The 16859-nt window shown below is 37.0% G+C and overlaps 1 protein-coding gene across 2 annotated transcripts in view; it reads left to right on the top strand.

Moving 5' to 3' along the window:
• Window positions 1–3553: 3553 nt before the first annotated feature.
• MOSMO (modulator of smoothened) overlaps window positions 3554–16859 on the top strand; it is a 69006-nt gene continuing 55700 nt past the window's right edge. For both annotated transcript variants that reach the window (XM_031942080.1, XM_031942075.1), the window contains exon 1: window positions 3554–3672. In XM_031942080.1, the coding sequence (XP_031797940.1) occupies window positions 3567–3672 (106 nt within the window). In that variant the 5' untranslated portion in view covers window positions 3554–3566. The remainder of the gene's footprint in view (window positions 3673–16859) is intronic.

Here is a 16859-nt window from a genome sequence, read left to right as displayed (position 1 = left end):
CTCTTGATCTTGTGTATTCTCAACTTCTTAGTCACATAACTTCTTGGTGGAAGAAAATTTCTCAAAAAAACCCCAAAAAACCCCAGATAATTAGGGAACTTTGGGTAATGCCAGTGGTAACAAGATTTCCACCTCACCAAATTTTTAGGCAGTGTTGTTGAGGGACTGGGAGTAGAATAAGAAGATCTTATGTTATGTTAAATACTAAGAGGGATTACCTAGTATCTACTTTGGTTTATCCTGAAATTCCTTCCTTTTCTTAGTCCAGATTCACATGTATAATCATCATAAAACACCTCTCATTTATAGTATGGTGTTACAAGTTTTATACCTTTTTATGTGCCTTCTCTTTTCTCCGAAGTACCCTAGAGCAGTAATTCTTAAATTTTTATTCTTAGTATTTTTATACGATTAAAATTAGTGAGGGTCTGTCCAAAGAGTTTTTGTTTATATGGGTTATATTTATAGGTATTTATCATTGGAAATAAAAACTAATTTTGAGACACTCTGAAAGTGTTTCAGAGAATATCCTCTTGCCTCCCAATTTTCTGGACCATACTTTGAGAACTACTGCCCTAGAGCATTCTTCCTCTCTTGCCCTAAGAAGTCTCCTGGTTCATCTCCTCTCTGAATAAAAAGAGCTAGACTTATTATCCTTATATCAATCATGATTAAAATTTGACCAAAAGCATCTTAACTATAAAATTGTACAAGTTTAGAGCTGAAAATGGCTTTAAAAATTATCTTATCCAACCTCACCACCACCACTATGCAGTTTTACTTGGGAAGAAAGAGAAATGAAGTATTGTTCATCATCACATAGTTAGTGATGGAGTCAGGACTAGAACTATCCTTGATTTCCAGCCAATGCACTTGTCACTACTTAGATTTCCCTACTATCTTCTGTTTGGCTTTTAAAACCTCAATTCCAGTATATTTTTTGTCTTATCTTTATGTCTCCTCCATAGACAGAAAGGGCTACAGAATCAGGGCTACCAGAATTTGGGATGAGTCTGGATCATGAACTTTTAATCATTTAAGATCAAGGACTGAATCATTATGCTCTACTCACCAGGAACATTAAGAATGTTGCTCATAGGGGTCCCATCAACTAATTATAATTACTAATTATATGATTCATTAATCAGTTTAATCATTATTAATTACTATTGAAGGATATGAAGATGATTAATGTGGGGTTTTTAGTTCTATTTGGTTGAGCTTTCCTTCACTGCTTTGCAATAGAGGATATAAGAATTTTCAAACTCCAAAATTCAACAATGTTTTACATTTTTATCCATGTGTCACAACCAGAGCTCCTGGAATATTTGTATGATCTAGTACAAATTTCTTAGTGAAAGAGAAGTCATTATATAACTTTGAAAAATAAAAGCAGTAGCAATCTGATTTGATTATGATCTGATCTCTTTCCTCCTAATTAATACTGATACTCAAATAATCTATGTATCTCTTGAATGGATGATTTCTGAAAAAGTGTAGGATCTGTTGGATTTGAACCACATTACATTCCATATCCCATCTCTGTTCATTTGTACTAATAAACTCTGTCTACCCTCCCTTCTCATCTCTATCTCTTAGAATCTATAATTTTCATCAGAGCTCATCTCAAGTATTACTTTCTATATGATCAACCTTTCTGGTACTTCCTCCTCCAGTTGGTGTCTTCCATCCAAAACCACCTATTCTGTATATATCTAGATAGGTAGATATACACATGTATATATCCATAGTTTCTTGAGTAGAAGGACCCATGAGGACAAAGGCATATGAGCTCCTCCTTAAAGGCAGAGACTGTTTTTGCTTCTTTGAACCCCCCGTTTAGCACAGTATTTGATACATAATGTCTAGCAAATTATTTTTGATGATCATGCTAACTTTTTTTAATAGCATTAATCCTTGATTTCACTGACACACATTTCCTTCAAACAAAAGACCAGCCACTGTTCTGCAATTTATAGTCAGTCCTAGAGAGTTGCTTGTAACATTGAGGGATTAAATGACTTGTCCAGGGTCAATGATCAAGAAGCCAGTATGGGTCAGAGGTGGAACTTGAACCCCAGTCTTTCTGACCTCTCCAATTCTTTGCTGTAACCTCCAACCATTGTAGAAAAATCCTAGTGAAAAATAGGAAACAGCATGTGCCAAGCAAGTCAAACCACTGCCCCACTTTGACCACCACCATCTAGCCTCAGAATGCCATGGAGATAGCCCAGGACTCCATCCAATAACCCTGAGAATAGTAAAGTTTTCAGGCCAGTCCCTGCAGCTATAATCCTTGTGACAATGCAGAATAACAGCTGTACTTGCAAGGACTAGAGCCACAGCTACGGAAGAGAAGACATGTTACCAAAATCTTTAGCTCTTTCAAATGGTTTAATTTGAGAAATAGATAGGATTTTACCAATGGCAACGACACTGAAGAAGCAGCATAACTACCAGGTTCTCCATTGCCCCCGAAGGATCACGGGGCCCCTCCATCCTACTTGCAGCTTTAACTTTGCAGGTTTTGTCTTCCTCATTAGCCCGAGAGCTTTTTGGGAGCAAGGACAAATTTTCTGTTTGAACCCCAAGCGCTTTGCATATAGTAAGAGCTTAATAAACGCTAGTTTTGTTTCATACAATCTGAAGATCCTAATCCATTTGTTATGAGGAAAAGTTCCAATAACCCTTGGAAACTTTTTAACGTAAATAAATGCCTGCTCATTAATACGTTCAGAATATATTCTCCAGGGGGTTCTTTAACAGAACAGCTTATTTTAAAACTAAAAACTCAAGAATTTAAAGCTTTAATTCTTTGTACCCAGCATTTGCTCCTAACGTACTCAGCAGGTCTCCAAGATATCTTAAAACGCTCAGCTGGTCCTTCAGAAAGTAGGGAAACGGTCTCCGTTTCTAGTTAATCAAGGCGGGGTGGAGGTGGAGCATTCTAAGCCCTGGCTCTGACCTTCGACTGGACAAAATTTCGGGGCTTGGGCCACTTTAGCTCCACCACTGTGAGAAGGGGCGGGCGAGGCTGGTGACAGAAAGGGAGGGAAGATGGGTCCCCTTGCCTCCCTCCCTGACGGCCCCTCCACAGCGGAGACCAAGATCCGAGTCGGCCAGCCCAGCCCCTAGGGATGCTCCCCGGCCCAGAGAAGAAGGAGGTACGCGGCAGGGAGCAGAAGCAACTTAAGCACCAGGGAGGTGGGCTCGGCTCCCTCCCCCAAAGCCAACCCAGAGCACGCAGGTCCCGCTTCCGGGTCAGGGGCAGGCGGGCCAAGAAGTTCCGGGGCGGGCTGCGGTTCCGGCGCTGTGCGGGCCCCGCCGCGGATGCTGGGTCCGGGCGAGCGGCGCTAGGGGGGGTGGGGGAAGGAGGAGGAGACGGGGGCGGGCTCGAGGAGGCGGCAGCGCGGGAGGCGGCCCCCGGCGGGCGGCGGCGGCGGCGGCGGCGGCAGCGGCGGCGGCAACAGCAGCGGCGGCGGCGGCGGCGGCGGCCCATGGGGCGGGTGGCGTGAGGCCTCGGCGAGTCCCGGGGCCGGGGAGGGGTGGGGGAGGGGGACGGGGAGATGGATAAACTGACCATCATCTCAGGATGTCTCTTTTTGGCCGCGGATATCTTCGCCATTGCCAGCATCGCCAACCCCGACTGGATCAACACCGGGGAGTCCGCCGGTGAGCGGGCAGGGGGCGGGGCAGCGGGCCGGGCCGGGCCGGGGTGCGGGGAGTGCGGAGGGGAGAGGCGCGGGGCCGAGGAGGAGAGTGAGGAACGGAGGAGACGCGGGGCTGAGAAGAGGGAGATGCTGGGGCTGGAGGGGATAATGAGGAGGGTGGGTCCTGGCCTGAGAAGGGCCGAGATCCGAAGGGAGCCCGAGGCTGAGCATGAGAACGGGGAGAAGCCCTCCGGGCTGCGGAGAGAAGTGAGGGGAGGGGGTGATCTGGCCACTAAGCCGGGCCGGGGGGGACTACGAAGCCAGCGCTGGAGCTGCGGGGAGACGCGGGCTGAGGGGGACGCGGAGGGAGGCATCTGGGGAAGAGAGGGAGAGGATGCCAGGGCTCGGGGAGAGACCAGGACGGACATTTAACGGCAGAACCTTAGGCGCGGGGCGGGGAGGGAGGAAAGAGGTACAAAGAACCAGAAAAAGTAGAAAGTAATTGGATATCGAAGGGAAAGGGGGTGGGGGGGTGGGACAACTAGAGAAACATATAAACAGGTCTTGGGGTTTCTAATGAGGGATCCTGGAGAAAGGAAATCCTGGCGTCTGGGGAATGGGAAGGAACTTTGTAAATGAAATGTAACCGGAGGATGTGAAGGGGATCGAGGGAGGAGGGGAGATGGACAAGGTGCCCTTACCTGAACATTGAAATGTTTTGCCCTTCAGTGCAGAAATGGTAGTAGTACAGGTTAAATGCCCAGAGAGGTGTGAGAGCTGGCCTTCAGAGAGCTGACAAGTCCCAAAACTATGGAGGTCCAGAATTGATGGTTTCTGCTGGAGTGAAAGGGGGCTAGGAATGCTTGATATTGTCCTGGGTATGGTGGCGTATCATAACTCTTGGAGCTGTTTCTGCTTCTGACCAGCTTTTAAATTACATGTAGATTCAGATTCTTCCTCTGAAGAGTGTTGCTTATTTTCTAGCTCCAGAAGTTGTAGTAATAAATCTCATGAGGCATTTTCCATTCTGATATATCACAAAATAGAAGCCCTATTAGTACTTTAAAAATTAAAGAACACATTAGAATCTTAAGGGTTCCCAGTAACAGCAAAGCCTGCTAGAGATTGCAAGGCGCTAAGCGAACAGTAGGTAGTCTCTGAAGGGTGTGTGTCTCAGGTGATTCTGCACTTTCAGTGTTTTCTATCTCACAATTTGTGTGTGTTGTTGAGGATAGATTTCTGGAGAATATTCATTTTGTTTAGTTAATATAAAGAACAGAAGACCTAACTAAGATGGTTTTAATTTATGAGCTCACTTTAAAATTGTCTCATCAGTAGAGGTTATGGGGGATGGTGAAATGTTAATCTCTAAAAATGATTTGTAAACATAAATGACTGCTTTGTCAAACTTGTGAAGTACTTCTTAGTGTTCAGCAATATTTTTAGTTCAAAAAATGGCAGCAGCAAGGACATTTATTGCTTCCTTGGCAATATTCTATACCACTACCATTGTTTGCCTTCCATTGGACCATGTAACTAAAAATTGTGTTATCAGATGTTTTTCTTATTGTAGTACAGTGTTAGGATCCTGTTGGCTTTATGGCTTTATTAAAACTCTTAATTGCAAAATGTATGAAGAAAGTATTTTAAGTATTTTGAAACTCAAACATAATAATTATCATTGTCTTTTATTCCTGAAAATGTTTCCAGTGTATAGTTGCCCCTACAAAGACTAGCTTACAGTCTGTTTTTCTCTTCTTTCTTTCTTAAGTCTTAAGTCTTTCTTTCTTAAGACTCTTGTCCCTGGTTTGGTATTGCTTATGGGACCTTTTGCTCTTTTTAGAACATGTACTGGCTTATTAAGCCCCCCAGAGGTATGTATAGCAAAAGAAAGTTGTAAGGATAATTGGGAGAAAAGTTCTAGACACATAGAATATAGTCAACATCATGCAGTTTGCAGTTACAGGCATTAGAATCCCAGTTTTGGAAATAAAGCCTTATCAAAAAATTATGTTCTCAGAAAGACAAACTGGTGGCTTATAAAAAGAATCTGTATATCTCTAAAGGCACTAGCCTCTGTAGTTCCATAGGTATCATTGAGTGGTTAAAAGTGAAATTGAAATTCTTGGTACTCATTTTTGGAAGTAAGGGACTAACAGGGAAAATAAACCTAAAATTAGTGTAGGCCAAGACTATAGATATTGAACCCATGGTTTTATTAGTATAGGCCAGTATCCTTCTTTAAGACTTTATAAAATTATTGAAGAACCCTGCCCCAAAGAGCCTTTCTTAATATGAGTTATGCCTATTGATATTTATTGTATTAGAAATGAAAATGACTTAGTATTATTTTGAAAATGGTTTTGACCTCACAGTCTTCCTGCAAGGGACTCCCCAGGAGTTTCTGGGTCACATTTTGAGAACCGCTGGAGAGTTGAACCACATTTTGATTTTCCACTGAAAAGTTTCCTATACCAGTGCAACTTGTCAAAATTTAAGATACTTAGAGACTTAGAGACTATCTAGAGATTAAGTGACTTTTCCAGAGTGTCGTTATGAGGCAGATAAATTTGTAATTCTCAATCAGTTATTCAAGGGCAATACTGCCATGGCTATGTGTTTGCTACAATAGTTAAATTGAGTCAAGCAACTGGGGTTTAAAACATCATGGAAAGACAGGTAGGTAAAACTTCCTAAAATTTAGATTTATGGGCTATTATTGTAATAATGTGAACTTCTCATAGACTTATCTCTGTAGGTTTTATATGTTTGTTCTGTTTGTCTTCTTAATGCTGTAGAGATACAGGAATCATTCCTCCAAGCTGTGTTTATTGTTTTGCTTAGAAAGGAAAATGAAGTAACATCTTTGGGAATATAGAGTTGAATCATATTGTATTAATTATATGGATTTATTTAAAGAGATTTCAAGGTGTAATCAAACCAAGAAATTAACATTTTAAATAGTATATGTGGAAAAATAAACATTTTTAATGAACATTTAATAATAGATAGCTTAATGAAATTTAATTGGTAGTACAATGAAAAGCTAGGTGGGATTATAAAATTTTAATATTACAAACAAAAAGCTGAGATCACATGGGAGATGAGGGTGATAACATTAAGGAATTCCACTAAATCTGGTTAGTTTTTGGTTACTAGCATTGATTACTGATTGATTATTAACATTTTAAGAATCACATTTCTTTTCCATCATTCTTTTTGTTTTACTTTTTATATCTGACTAGAGAGTAGCCATTTTTGCATTTTTGTTTTTTATGTGCTAATACAAATCTGAGACTTCTAGGATTTGGAGAGAAAATTTAAACTTATTCCAATAAAACTCTTCTTTGTTGAAGTAATGTTTACCTTTATTATTTTCAGATTAGGGAAAAAACTTTGAGTGGAAGAGGGAAGTTTTAGGTGCCAATCCTAAAATTATTCTATCCCTTACTTTATATTGTAATTCTTTTCATCTTTAAAGAAGCACATCATTAGTTGAGGAATAGTTTTGAAGTTTAAAGAATTAATTTTTATAAGTGATGAGCTCAGTAAAATGGCTTTTGGTAGAAAAACTTGTCAGTTTCCAAAGGGCGCCTTTATTGAAGGATTTCTATGCACAAAGGAAATCCAGTAGCCATCATTTTATCATCTTCCTTAAGCAGATGGGATCTCCTCAGGGAGATTTGACAGCTTTCCCCAGGGAACTACTGCAGTGTTAAGAAGAGTTCTTTATGTCTAGTCAAAATTTTTTTCCCTAATAATTGAAGCCCATTTATTTTTGCTTCATTCTCAGAAATTCATTATCATTTTCCCAACAAAATCCTTCACATCAAATTCTTTCCTAAAATAACAGCAAGCATTTATTAAGTGTTTGTCTTGTAAGACATTGTGCTAAGCCCTAGGCATACAAAGAAAAGCAAAAATGTGATCCCTGCCCCAGAGGTACTCACAGTTGAAGGGCAAAATATCTTTAAGTATTCAGGTCTGGGCATCTTACCTAGCTTCTCTTCTCCTCTTAATCCCTTTATATTCTTCTGTTGTATTTCCTTCCCAACCTCAGACCCTAGAATTAATTCTCTATAGCTTACTCACTGAGCAGAGTCCTATTTCAGATCTCCAGAATATATTTTGTTTGCATTTAATAAATTGGCAGTAATCTTAGAGGTAAGATGGAAGCAATTGGGAGTCTGAAAAGGTCTGCCAAAGGTGGAATTTGAACTGATGTTTTGAGGAAAACTAGAAGGCTAATAGGAAGAAGAGTATTCTAGTCATAGGAATAGCTGATGAAAAGTCATAGACGCAGGAAATGGGATGCTGTATGTGTGCCCCTGTAGCTAGGTCTTAGAGTATGTTGAAGAAAATATGGGAAGATAGGAAGGGGTAAGGTTGTCAAGAGCTTTAAAAGCTGAATAGAGGATTTTATATTTGAACCTGAAGGTAACAGAAAGCTACTAGATTTTGGGTAGAAAAAGTAATATGTCAGACCTGCACTTTAGAAAAATGACTTTTGACAGCTGGGTAGAGGAAGAACTGGAGTTGGGGAATGCAAGTGGAGGCAGTTGGAGATGGCTTTTGAAATGAGTTTAGCTACAGAAGGGAAGGGAAATATAGGACAATTGTTAAGGGAGAGATGGTAAGGATCAAAGGAAGGATTTTTTTTAAGAGGTTAAGTGGTATTTAAGTGTGTTTTCAGGCAATAGGAAAGCAACCCAATAAACAGGGAAAGATTGAAGATTAGTATCACAGTTGGAATGAAGGAGTAATCTTCTGGAGGAGACAGAATGAAATGATATGAAGGGGGTATAAGGAGCGATTTGCCTTTGAAAGGGAGTGTGCTACTTCTTCGTGATGCAGGATGAAGTGACTGATGATAGGTGGTTGGTGATGTGAGATCGGACAGGAAAGATAAATCTCCATAGAGATGATAATTGAATCAATGGGAGCTGATGATATTACCAAGTAAGAGTAGAGATAAAGGGAAAAAAGAAAAAGTTAATGTATTTGACTTGTTTGTAACTTAATACTTTATAATCCTTTTCATATTTTAAAAAATATCACAGTCTAATTTAGTAATCATTTATTTAAGCAGACAAGGAAGAGTTACTTTTTTTTTCCTTCAAAATTTGAGGTCTGCTGGATAGTGTGTGTGTATAAGAGGGAGGGGGACTTAAGTGTCATTGCCAGTTGTACTTCCCTCTTAGGAATCCTGGAACACTTCAAGGTCTAATGGTAGAACTCAGTTAAGTGGTTGGATATTCCTACTGTAAGCATTCAATAAGAAATTAAGTTGCAGTAATTTAAAACCTGATAGATTTAACTGACCAGAAGTAGTAGAGAATATAGAAATCTGTGTACCCTGAAATAACAAAAATCTTTAAGGAAGCATACTTTGATGTTTTAAGGAATGTTGACAGTAAAAAGGGATGGGAGCAAGAGGCATAGTGTTGTAAGAAGACCTATGATTTTATTTTCTTACTGGGATAGAGGTAAGAGAGGTAGCAGGACAACTGTTGAGCTGCATGTGCAGTGAGTTGTAGAAGAGGAGCCTTGGGAACTTACTTTATCAGACATAAATAACAAATGGAGATTGATGAAAAGAAGGAAAGGCAGGAAAATAAGTGCTATAGAATTATGTCTCTGGATTCATAAAACTGAAGCTATTTATTGAGACATTTGATTCATCAGCTTTTTAAACAACCCTCTCAAAACTTAATTGTGAAAATAAATGTGGTCAGGGAATTCTTAGGCTCATCTTGGAAGCTTTGGCCTGCATTGTCCATTTCACTTCAAAATAGTATTTTTTTTTTTTAATTCTTATTCTTAATGTAGATTTTCTTCAAAAGAAAAATAGTTGATTTCAACTGGTTATATCAAAGTGTTTCCATTTTGAGCAGAGTTTTCTTGAGTCTAAAACCCAGTAGGGTTCAATCTGAGACCAGAGACTGCATTTTTAGAAGTATTTTAGTGCTTATTGAGACACGTGCAAATATAAAAAATGAAAAATGACCAATGTTTATACTTAGCGGAGCAGATAAAAGAGGTTTTCAAGGCAGGAAGGCTGCTTTTAAATTCATGAAACTGAAGGGGTTTTTTGTAAGGCTTTTTAGCTGACTTTTTTTGTAGGTTGAATTTACCCTATTTTTAGTCATTCTAAGTTTTTCAAGTGGATATGGATATTAAAACAGGATGTTCACTAGAGGTCATTTAACTTAGAAATTTTTTTTAATTGACAATTTAAAAATTTTTCTAGTTAGCAAGAATTAAAGAGTAGATTTGACTAATAATAGGTAATTTGAAAATGTTCTCCAGTCCGAAAATCAGATTTAGAATGAGCAAAATATGTATTTCCTCATGGAAATCTGACCAAGTAATGTAACTATTTGGAGTTCCAGTTTAAAGGATAAGAACTCTTCTGGTTGTCATTAGGGTAATGTAGCTATTCTAATAAGACAGCTTCTGAAAATGAATTTTTATCCATTTCATGGCTTTATTTCAGTGCATAGTTACATTGTAGGCCATATTATAAAATCTCATGCATATTACTTAGGCAACTAATGAAATGTTGATGTTTGTTTAATTGTTATTGTTAGAGTCTAAATTGAAGCTTAATCAGACAGCTTAAATGGGTAATTTTTCACACAGTGACCTTGTTTTATACCTTTCCTCCAAGTAGCCCAAAAGATAAGACTAAGAAGTGATGGGATTGATTGTATATAGCTGGTAAGTTTCATATTTACATATTTAATTATTTGTTGTGGTTTATGTTACATCTTTTCCCCTCTGGTTGTTGAGTGTTATTTTGTCAAATTTTGGTGGCATTCAGATTTTTCCAAGTATTTGGTATCTCTCTGATAAATAATTGTTTTACAAAATCTATCCTGATTAGTAACGTGTAACAGATCTTGATTTCAAAAGGTAAAATTTAAATGGACCTTAGTCTTATTCCTTGTTATGGGGGTTGGAGAGGCTGTCTGGTTGTTACCGGAGTAGAAGTATTATTACCAGAAAAGAATGGACATGTGCAAAGGGCATATCTAAAAACCATTAAAGATCAAATTCTTGAGCATCTTAGAGACCAATCTTTTACCCTGTATTGTGTAGTCAGTCAAATAGCTGTTATTAAATACTTATTATATGCCAACTCCTGTGCTAAGTACTAGGAATTCTAAAATAGGCAAAAAGCAGTCCTTGCTTTCTTCAAGATCTAGGTCTTTCTTGGAGAGACAAATATGCAAACACCTATGTACAAATAAGATACATAAAAGATAAATTTGGATGTATTCTTACAATGAAGATACTAAGGTTGAAGAAGACTGAGAAAAGCTGTTTGCAGAAAGTTAAACTTTAGCTGAGACCTTAAGGAAGCACAAAAGTAGAACTAAGGACAGAGAATTCTAGGCATGGGACAGCCCAGTGAAAATTCTCAGCCCAGAGATGGAGTGAGAAACGGCAAGGAGGCCGTTACAATTAAAGTGCAAAGTACACAAGAGTATGGTGAGCAGGAATCAGGTTATAAAGGACTTTGAAAATCAAAGAGAAAATTTTATCTTTGATCCTAGACATAATGGGAGCTTATTGGAGTTTATAAAGTGGTGATGATCAAGCCTGTGCTCAAGGAAAATCAATTTGACAACAGAGTAGATAGTTGGAAGTGAGGAAAGAGTTGAGGCAGTGGAAATAATCATCATCCTGTTGATGGTTGTAATATCGGCAAAGGAGGCATATAGACATTAGAAAGATTAAAACCAGACTTGACAACTGATTGGATTTGAGGAATAAGTGAGAGTGAGGAGTTAAGAATGACACCTAGGTTGAGAGCTTTTGTGCCTGAGGCAATAGTGGTACCAATCACAGAAATAGGGAAATTAAGATTGGAAAGATGAGGACAAAGGTAATGAATTTAATTTTGGACGTGTTGATTTTAAGGTGAATACAGAGACATTCTAATCTAGAAGTCTATTAGGTAGTTGGAGATGTGAAACTATGTTGGGAGAAAGTTTAGAACTGGATAAATAGATCTGAGAATTATTTGCATAGAGATGATAGTTTAAACCATGAGAACAGATGAGATCACCAATATAAAGAAAAAGAAGTCCCAAGACAGAGTTGTGGAGGATGCCCACAGTTATCAGGTGTGCTGGATTAGGATCCAACATAGAAAGGTATTCTCATTAGGTTTGCAGATGACACAAAGTTGAGAGAGATAGGTACCATAGTGGAGTAATTTCCAAAAGAATCTTGACAGGGTAGAGTAGTGGCAAATTCAAATTGAAACTTGGTACCAACTAGGGATAACATTTATCCCTAGTTGCAATAATCCTTATTGCAGGCCAGGTATTGATTTAAAAAGTCAGTTATTAGTTGTATCTATATTTTATTTGTCAGCATTCATTGTATTTTTATTTATTTTGTAAAATACTTCCCAGTTACTTTTTATTCTATTTGGGGTCACTCTCAGGAATATTGTGGAATGCACGTGGCCATATTTGATGCCTTTGGGCTAAAATTTTGAATTAGATTGGATCGAATCTAATAAAGTGAAATTTAGTAGGAATAAGTATAGTCTTATGCTTGGATACAAAAACATCAACTTTACAAGCATAAGATGAAAAAGATAAGATAGAAATTGTTCTAAAAAAGATCTAGAGGTTTTTAGTGGACTGCAAGCAACAATATGAGTCATATATGTTATGTAGTGGTCAAAAAAGCTAATGAAATCTTGGGCTATATTAAGAAAGGCATAGCTTCCAGAAATAAACAGATGTTAGTCCCATTATATTCTGCTCTTGTCAGACTTCATCTGAAATATTTATGTTCAGTAAGCATAGTACACTAGGCACTATAGTTTAAAGAGAACATCCATAAACTATAGCATTCCCAGAGGAGAGCAACTGGGATGGTAAGGGACCTTGAGCATGTGATATATAAGGACTGATCAAAGTAATTAACTTGAAGATAACTCAAGGAGGACCTATCCCCAATTTGAAGGATTGTTTTATAGGAGATGGATTAAACTTGTTCAGAACCAAGAGCAATGAGTAGAAATTACAAAGGAGTAAATTTAGGCTTGATAATAGAAAAATTTAGCAAAATTTGAATTGCTCAAAAGAGAAGTAGGCTTCTACAGAAGGTTGTGGGTTTCTCTTCTTTGGGAAGTCTGCATGCATGGACTGGATAACCATTTGTCAAGTAGAATATGATAGATATTCTTTTGTGTATAAGTTTATGACTATATGGCTGCTGAAGTTTTTTCCATCTCTTAATTATGTGATTTTTGTAAGGATCTGCATTGAAAATGGTCTGTATATGAATTTAAAATCACAAGTTTTAGCAATTATATGTCCATAGAAACTTCTCTGTGTATTCTCTTGTAAATTGCAGGGAAAGAATTGAAGCAAAGAATTGAACCAATATTGTGGCATGATTAAGTAGAATTTACCTCTTTGCTATAAAATTTAAAGAAATAAGAATATCTTTATATTGACCTTATGTAAAAATAATAGTAGTTGACATTTATATAATGCTTTAAGACTTTTTTTTTTAATGAAAATTCACAGAATAGTTTATCATTATAATTCACTTTTGAAATAAACTGATATTTCCTTGGATCACTACTAAATTATATTTTATATATACAATGTATATATGTTTATATATGTATATAAAAATATATAGAGAGGAGAAAGAGGAATCACAAGAGGGGTTCAGTTTTATTCTAGCTTTGCTATAAATAAAAGGTCACATTTGACTTTGCCACACTTGCTACTGTATATAGTGAGCAGAATGACAGCTGTTGAATTTTAATATGAAGCTGTTCAACTCTGGACCATGACCTATCTTTAGAGAATGAATAAGTAGAAACTCAGTGGTTAAAGCAAAAAATGTGAGAGAAAGGCATTTCATGAGACTTTGCCATTTCTAATGTAATCACAGCTGAGTCATTCACCTGGAGCATTAGATCAAGTTTCAGCCTAAGTAATAGAAGAATCCAGGTGTAGAAGGACTATGTCCAAATCAGTTTTTGTTGTATGTAACTGCCTTTTTAAAAAAAAATTATTAATTAATTTTTTTGTTACTTCCCAAGGATCTCCAAGGTCCTCTTGTTTTATTTTGCCAATGGCATAATTTTATTTATAATAACTTTTTTTTTTGTTTTGCTAAAAGTAACCTTTACTAAAAAGAGCTAGTAAAGGTAACTGTAGATCCTGCAATCCCACTTTTTCCTCAGTACAGAACAACAAATTTTTAACTTCTTGCAAATTCTATTCTCTCCCCTCTATTGCCATCAGTTAGCAATCTGTCTTTGAAGTTCACTCCATCCAATTGTATTACTCAATCTAGATTCTAATGATAGTAATCTAATGGTCATTTTTCTTCTTTTCTCAAAGAGTTCTGTGCCTACCTCCTAGTCTTACTTTCCATTTTCCCCAGTACCTCCTTGTATATACATGTTAATGTTCCCTGAAAGTAGCCTGCCTGTTTCTCAGTCTCATTAATCCCCATGGTCTTTTCTATTCTACCACATTTACATACAGAGATATAGAAATGATTTAATCTTTCATCTCTACATTATACACAAGTATTCCTCTTTCATGTTGAGAATTCTGAAATTCCTTTATCTGATCATAATATTCTATAATTCCATCTCTATCTGTGTCATCCCTTCTCCTTTCGTTCATCTTCCCTTTCACCCTCTTATCTTCTCCCAGGCTATTACATACATTGCTGTAGCAATAGTGATTTTTTTTTTCTCTTCTTATTCTCAACATTAAAGCTGACCAGTTTAACACTGCATTCAAGTTCCTTGCCACCTTGTACTATCACCACTCACACTTTGCCTAATTTCAAATCTGGATTACTTTCACCATCACTTTCTCTACTCCCACTTAATGAGGTATGCTGAAGAAAGCCAACTGTACTGAAAATATTACAGATTGATGTTATCCTATCTTAACTCTCCTCTTACTCAGTCCTTTTACTCTTCCCTAATTGATTTTGTAATTTTTTTTCAAATCTATAAAGACTGTTCTATATTCTCTATTCCTTCCTAAAACCTTCCTTCCACTCTTGCTTTCCATTTTCTTAGAGGACTTTCGACTCATTTTTTACTGAAAAATAAATTCTATTCTTCTTTTTATACATTTCATAACTATCTGCCATTATTATGCCCTGTCCTCTTTTTTTACTAAAATATCTGATAAAGAGACTATTCTTCTTGATCCTTTTCTACATTTCATAACTATCTGCCATTATTATGCCCTGTCCTCTTTTTTTACTAAAATGTCTGATAAAGAGACAGCCCTTTTTTCTTATCCAAATCTGCCCCATGTCTTCCTATCTACTATGACAGATTTTCTACATAATCATAATATTTGTAAAGTGCTTAGCACAGTTCCTGGTGTACAATAGGTACTTAATAAATGTTTTTGCCTTCCCTTTTCCTTCTTCTCCCTTTTATGGATTCCTTCCCTGATGCTACCAAGATGTTCCTTGTTCTTTAAAAAAACAACAACATTGCATCCTTACCTTTCTCCCTCAAATTATTGTCCTACATTTTTCCTCCAGAAACCAGAGCCAGACTTTTAGAAAAATCTGTCTACAGTCATTGCTTGACTTTACTCATTTTTCATTTCTCAATCCTTTGCAATCTGGCTTCTGAATTACATCTGAGCACCCAGATGCTCTCTTGAAGGTTAGTAGTGATTTCTTAATTGCCAGCTTTAATAGCCTTTCCCCCAGCCTCATTGTTATTCTTTGCAACATTTGATAAATTATTTCCTTTCCTGTGTTTCAGCCAGGCTACCTTTTTGGCTCTTCTTCACTCATGAGATTCCATCTCACATCTTTATATCTTTGCACAAGCCTGTCTTCACACCTAAAATGCAATCCTTCCTTATTTCTTCCTCTTAGAAACCCTGCTTTCCTTCAGAGTTCAGCATAAATGCCATCTTCTGTGCAAAAACTTTCTTAATTTCCTCCAAGTTCTCCCTCCCTCAAGGAAAATTACATTGTATCAGATATATATATATATATATATATATATATATATATATATATATATATATTTTTTTTTTTTTTTTTTTTTTTTTATAGTTGACAAGCCTATCAGGTAATGGATAAGAGAGGTAGCCCAGAATCAAAAGACTTTTTTGCTCCACCTCTGACACATTCTGACTGATCTTTTGGGGAGCTCACTAAAACTTTCAGCACTAGAGGCACCTCTTTAAGGCATTATCGACATGTGACCCTGAGATTTGTAAATTTTTTTTTATTTTATTTTTAACCTCTTGATAACAATTTTAAAAGTTTCCTTTATAAATCTATGTATTTTATTTTATACATGTAAAACGTATACTGAGAAGGAATTCATGACAGATTCACCAGACTGTTGAAGGGATGTGTGGTATAGAAAAGAGGTTAAGAAATTTTGTTCTGAGGCTAGAAGTTACAAAGAAAGTGGTGATCTGCCTTCATGAAGAGAATTTACTTTATTAATGAAATCACAAATCCAGTCTCTTTCCATATATATATATATATATATATATATATATATATATGTATGTATGTACATGTCACCTCTCCTGTCTTTATGTCCATGCACCCATCATCATAATACCTTACACATGGTAAGTAGATGCTCAATAAATTCATTAATTCTTATATCCATCCACAAAAATAGAGAACTTAATATGTTCAGGCACTGTGCTGGTTCCTTAGAGAATTACAACAGGGTAACATTTGTATAGTTTTATAGTTATACATAAATTTAAAAAATGAATCACATTGGATGGTTAGAGAAAGCTTCCTGGAACCAGATGGAAGGAGCCCTTAAAGGGTGAATAGGATTGAAATAGAGAAGAGGAAAACATTCCATTGAACAGTGAATCACCCATGTAAAGGTCTGAGAGGTAAGCAAATACCAGATAGGTTCAGGAGACAAGTGAATAGATCATTTTGGCTGGAGAAGAAGATTCATGTAGGGGAATATTATATGATAATACTGAAAAAGATAATTTGAATTAAATTGTGTTAGGCTGAATTTGGACTTTATCCTGTAGGCAATGGGGAGTCATAAGCAGCTTTTTATTTATTTTTATTTTTAATTATAACTTTTTATTGACAGAACATATGCATGGGTAATTTTTACAACATTGTCCTTTGCACTGACTTATGTTCCAACTTTTCCCTTTCTTCCCTCTACCCCTCCCC

Source organism: Sarcophilus harrisii, chromosome 1, assembly GCF_902635505.1.
Source record: "Sarcophilus harrisii chromosome 1, mSarHar1.11, whole genome shotgun sequence".
In the NCBI taxonomy this organism is placed as follows: domain Eukaryota; kingdom Metazoa; phylum Chordata; class Mammalia; order Dasyuromorphia; family Dasyuridae; genus Sarcophilus; species Sarcophilus harrisii.
This window is presented reverse-complemented; position numbering and strand designations above follow the sequence as displayed.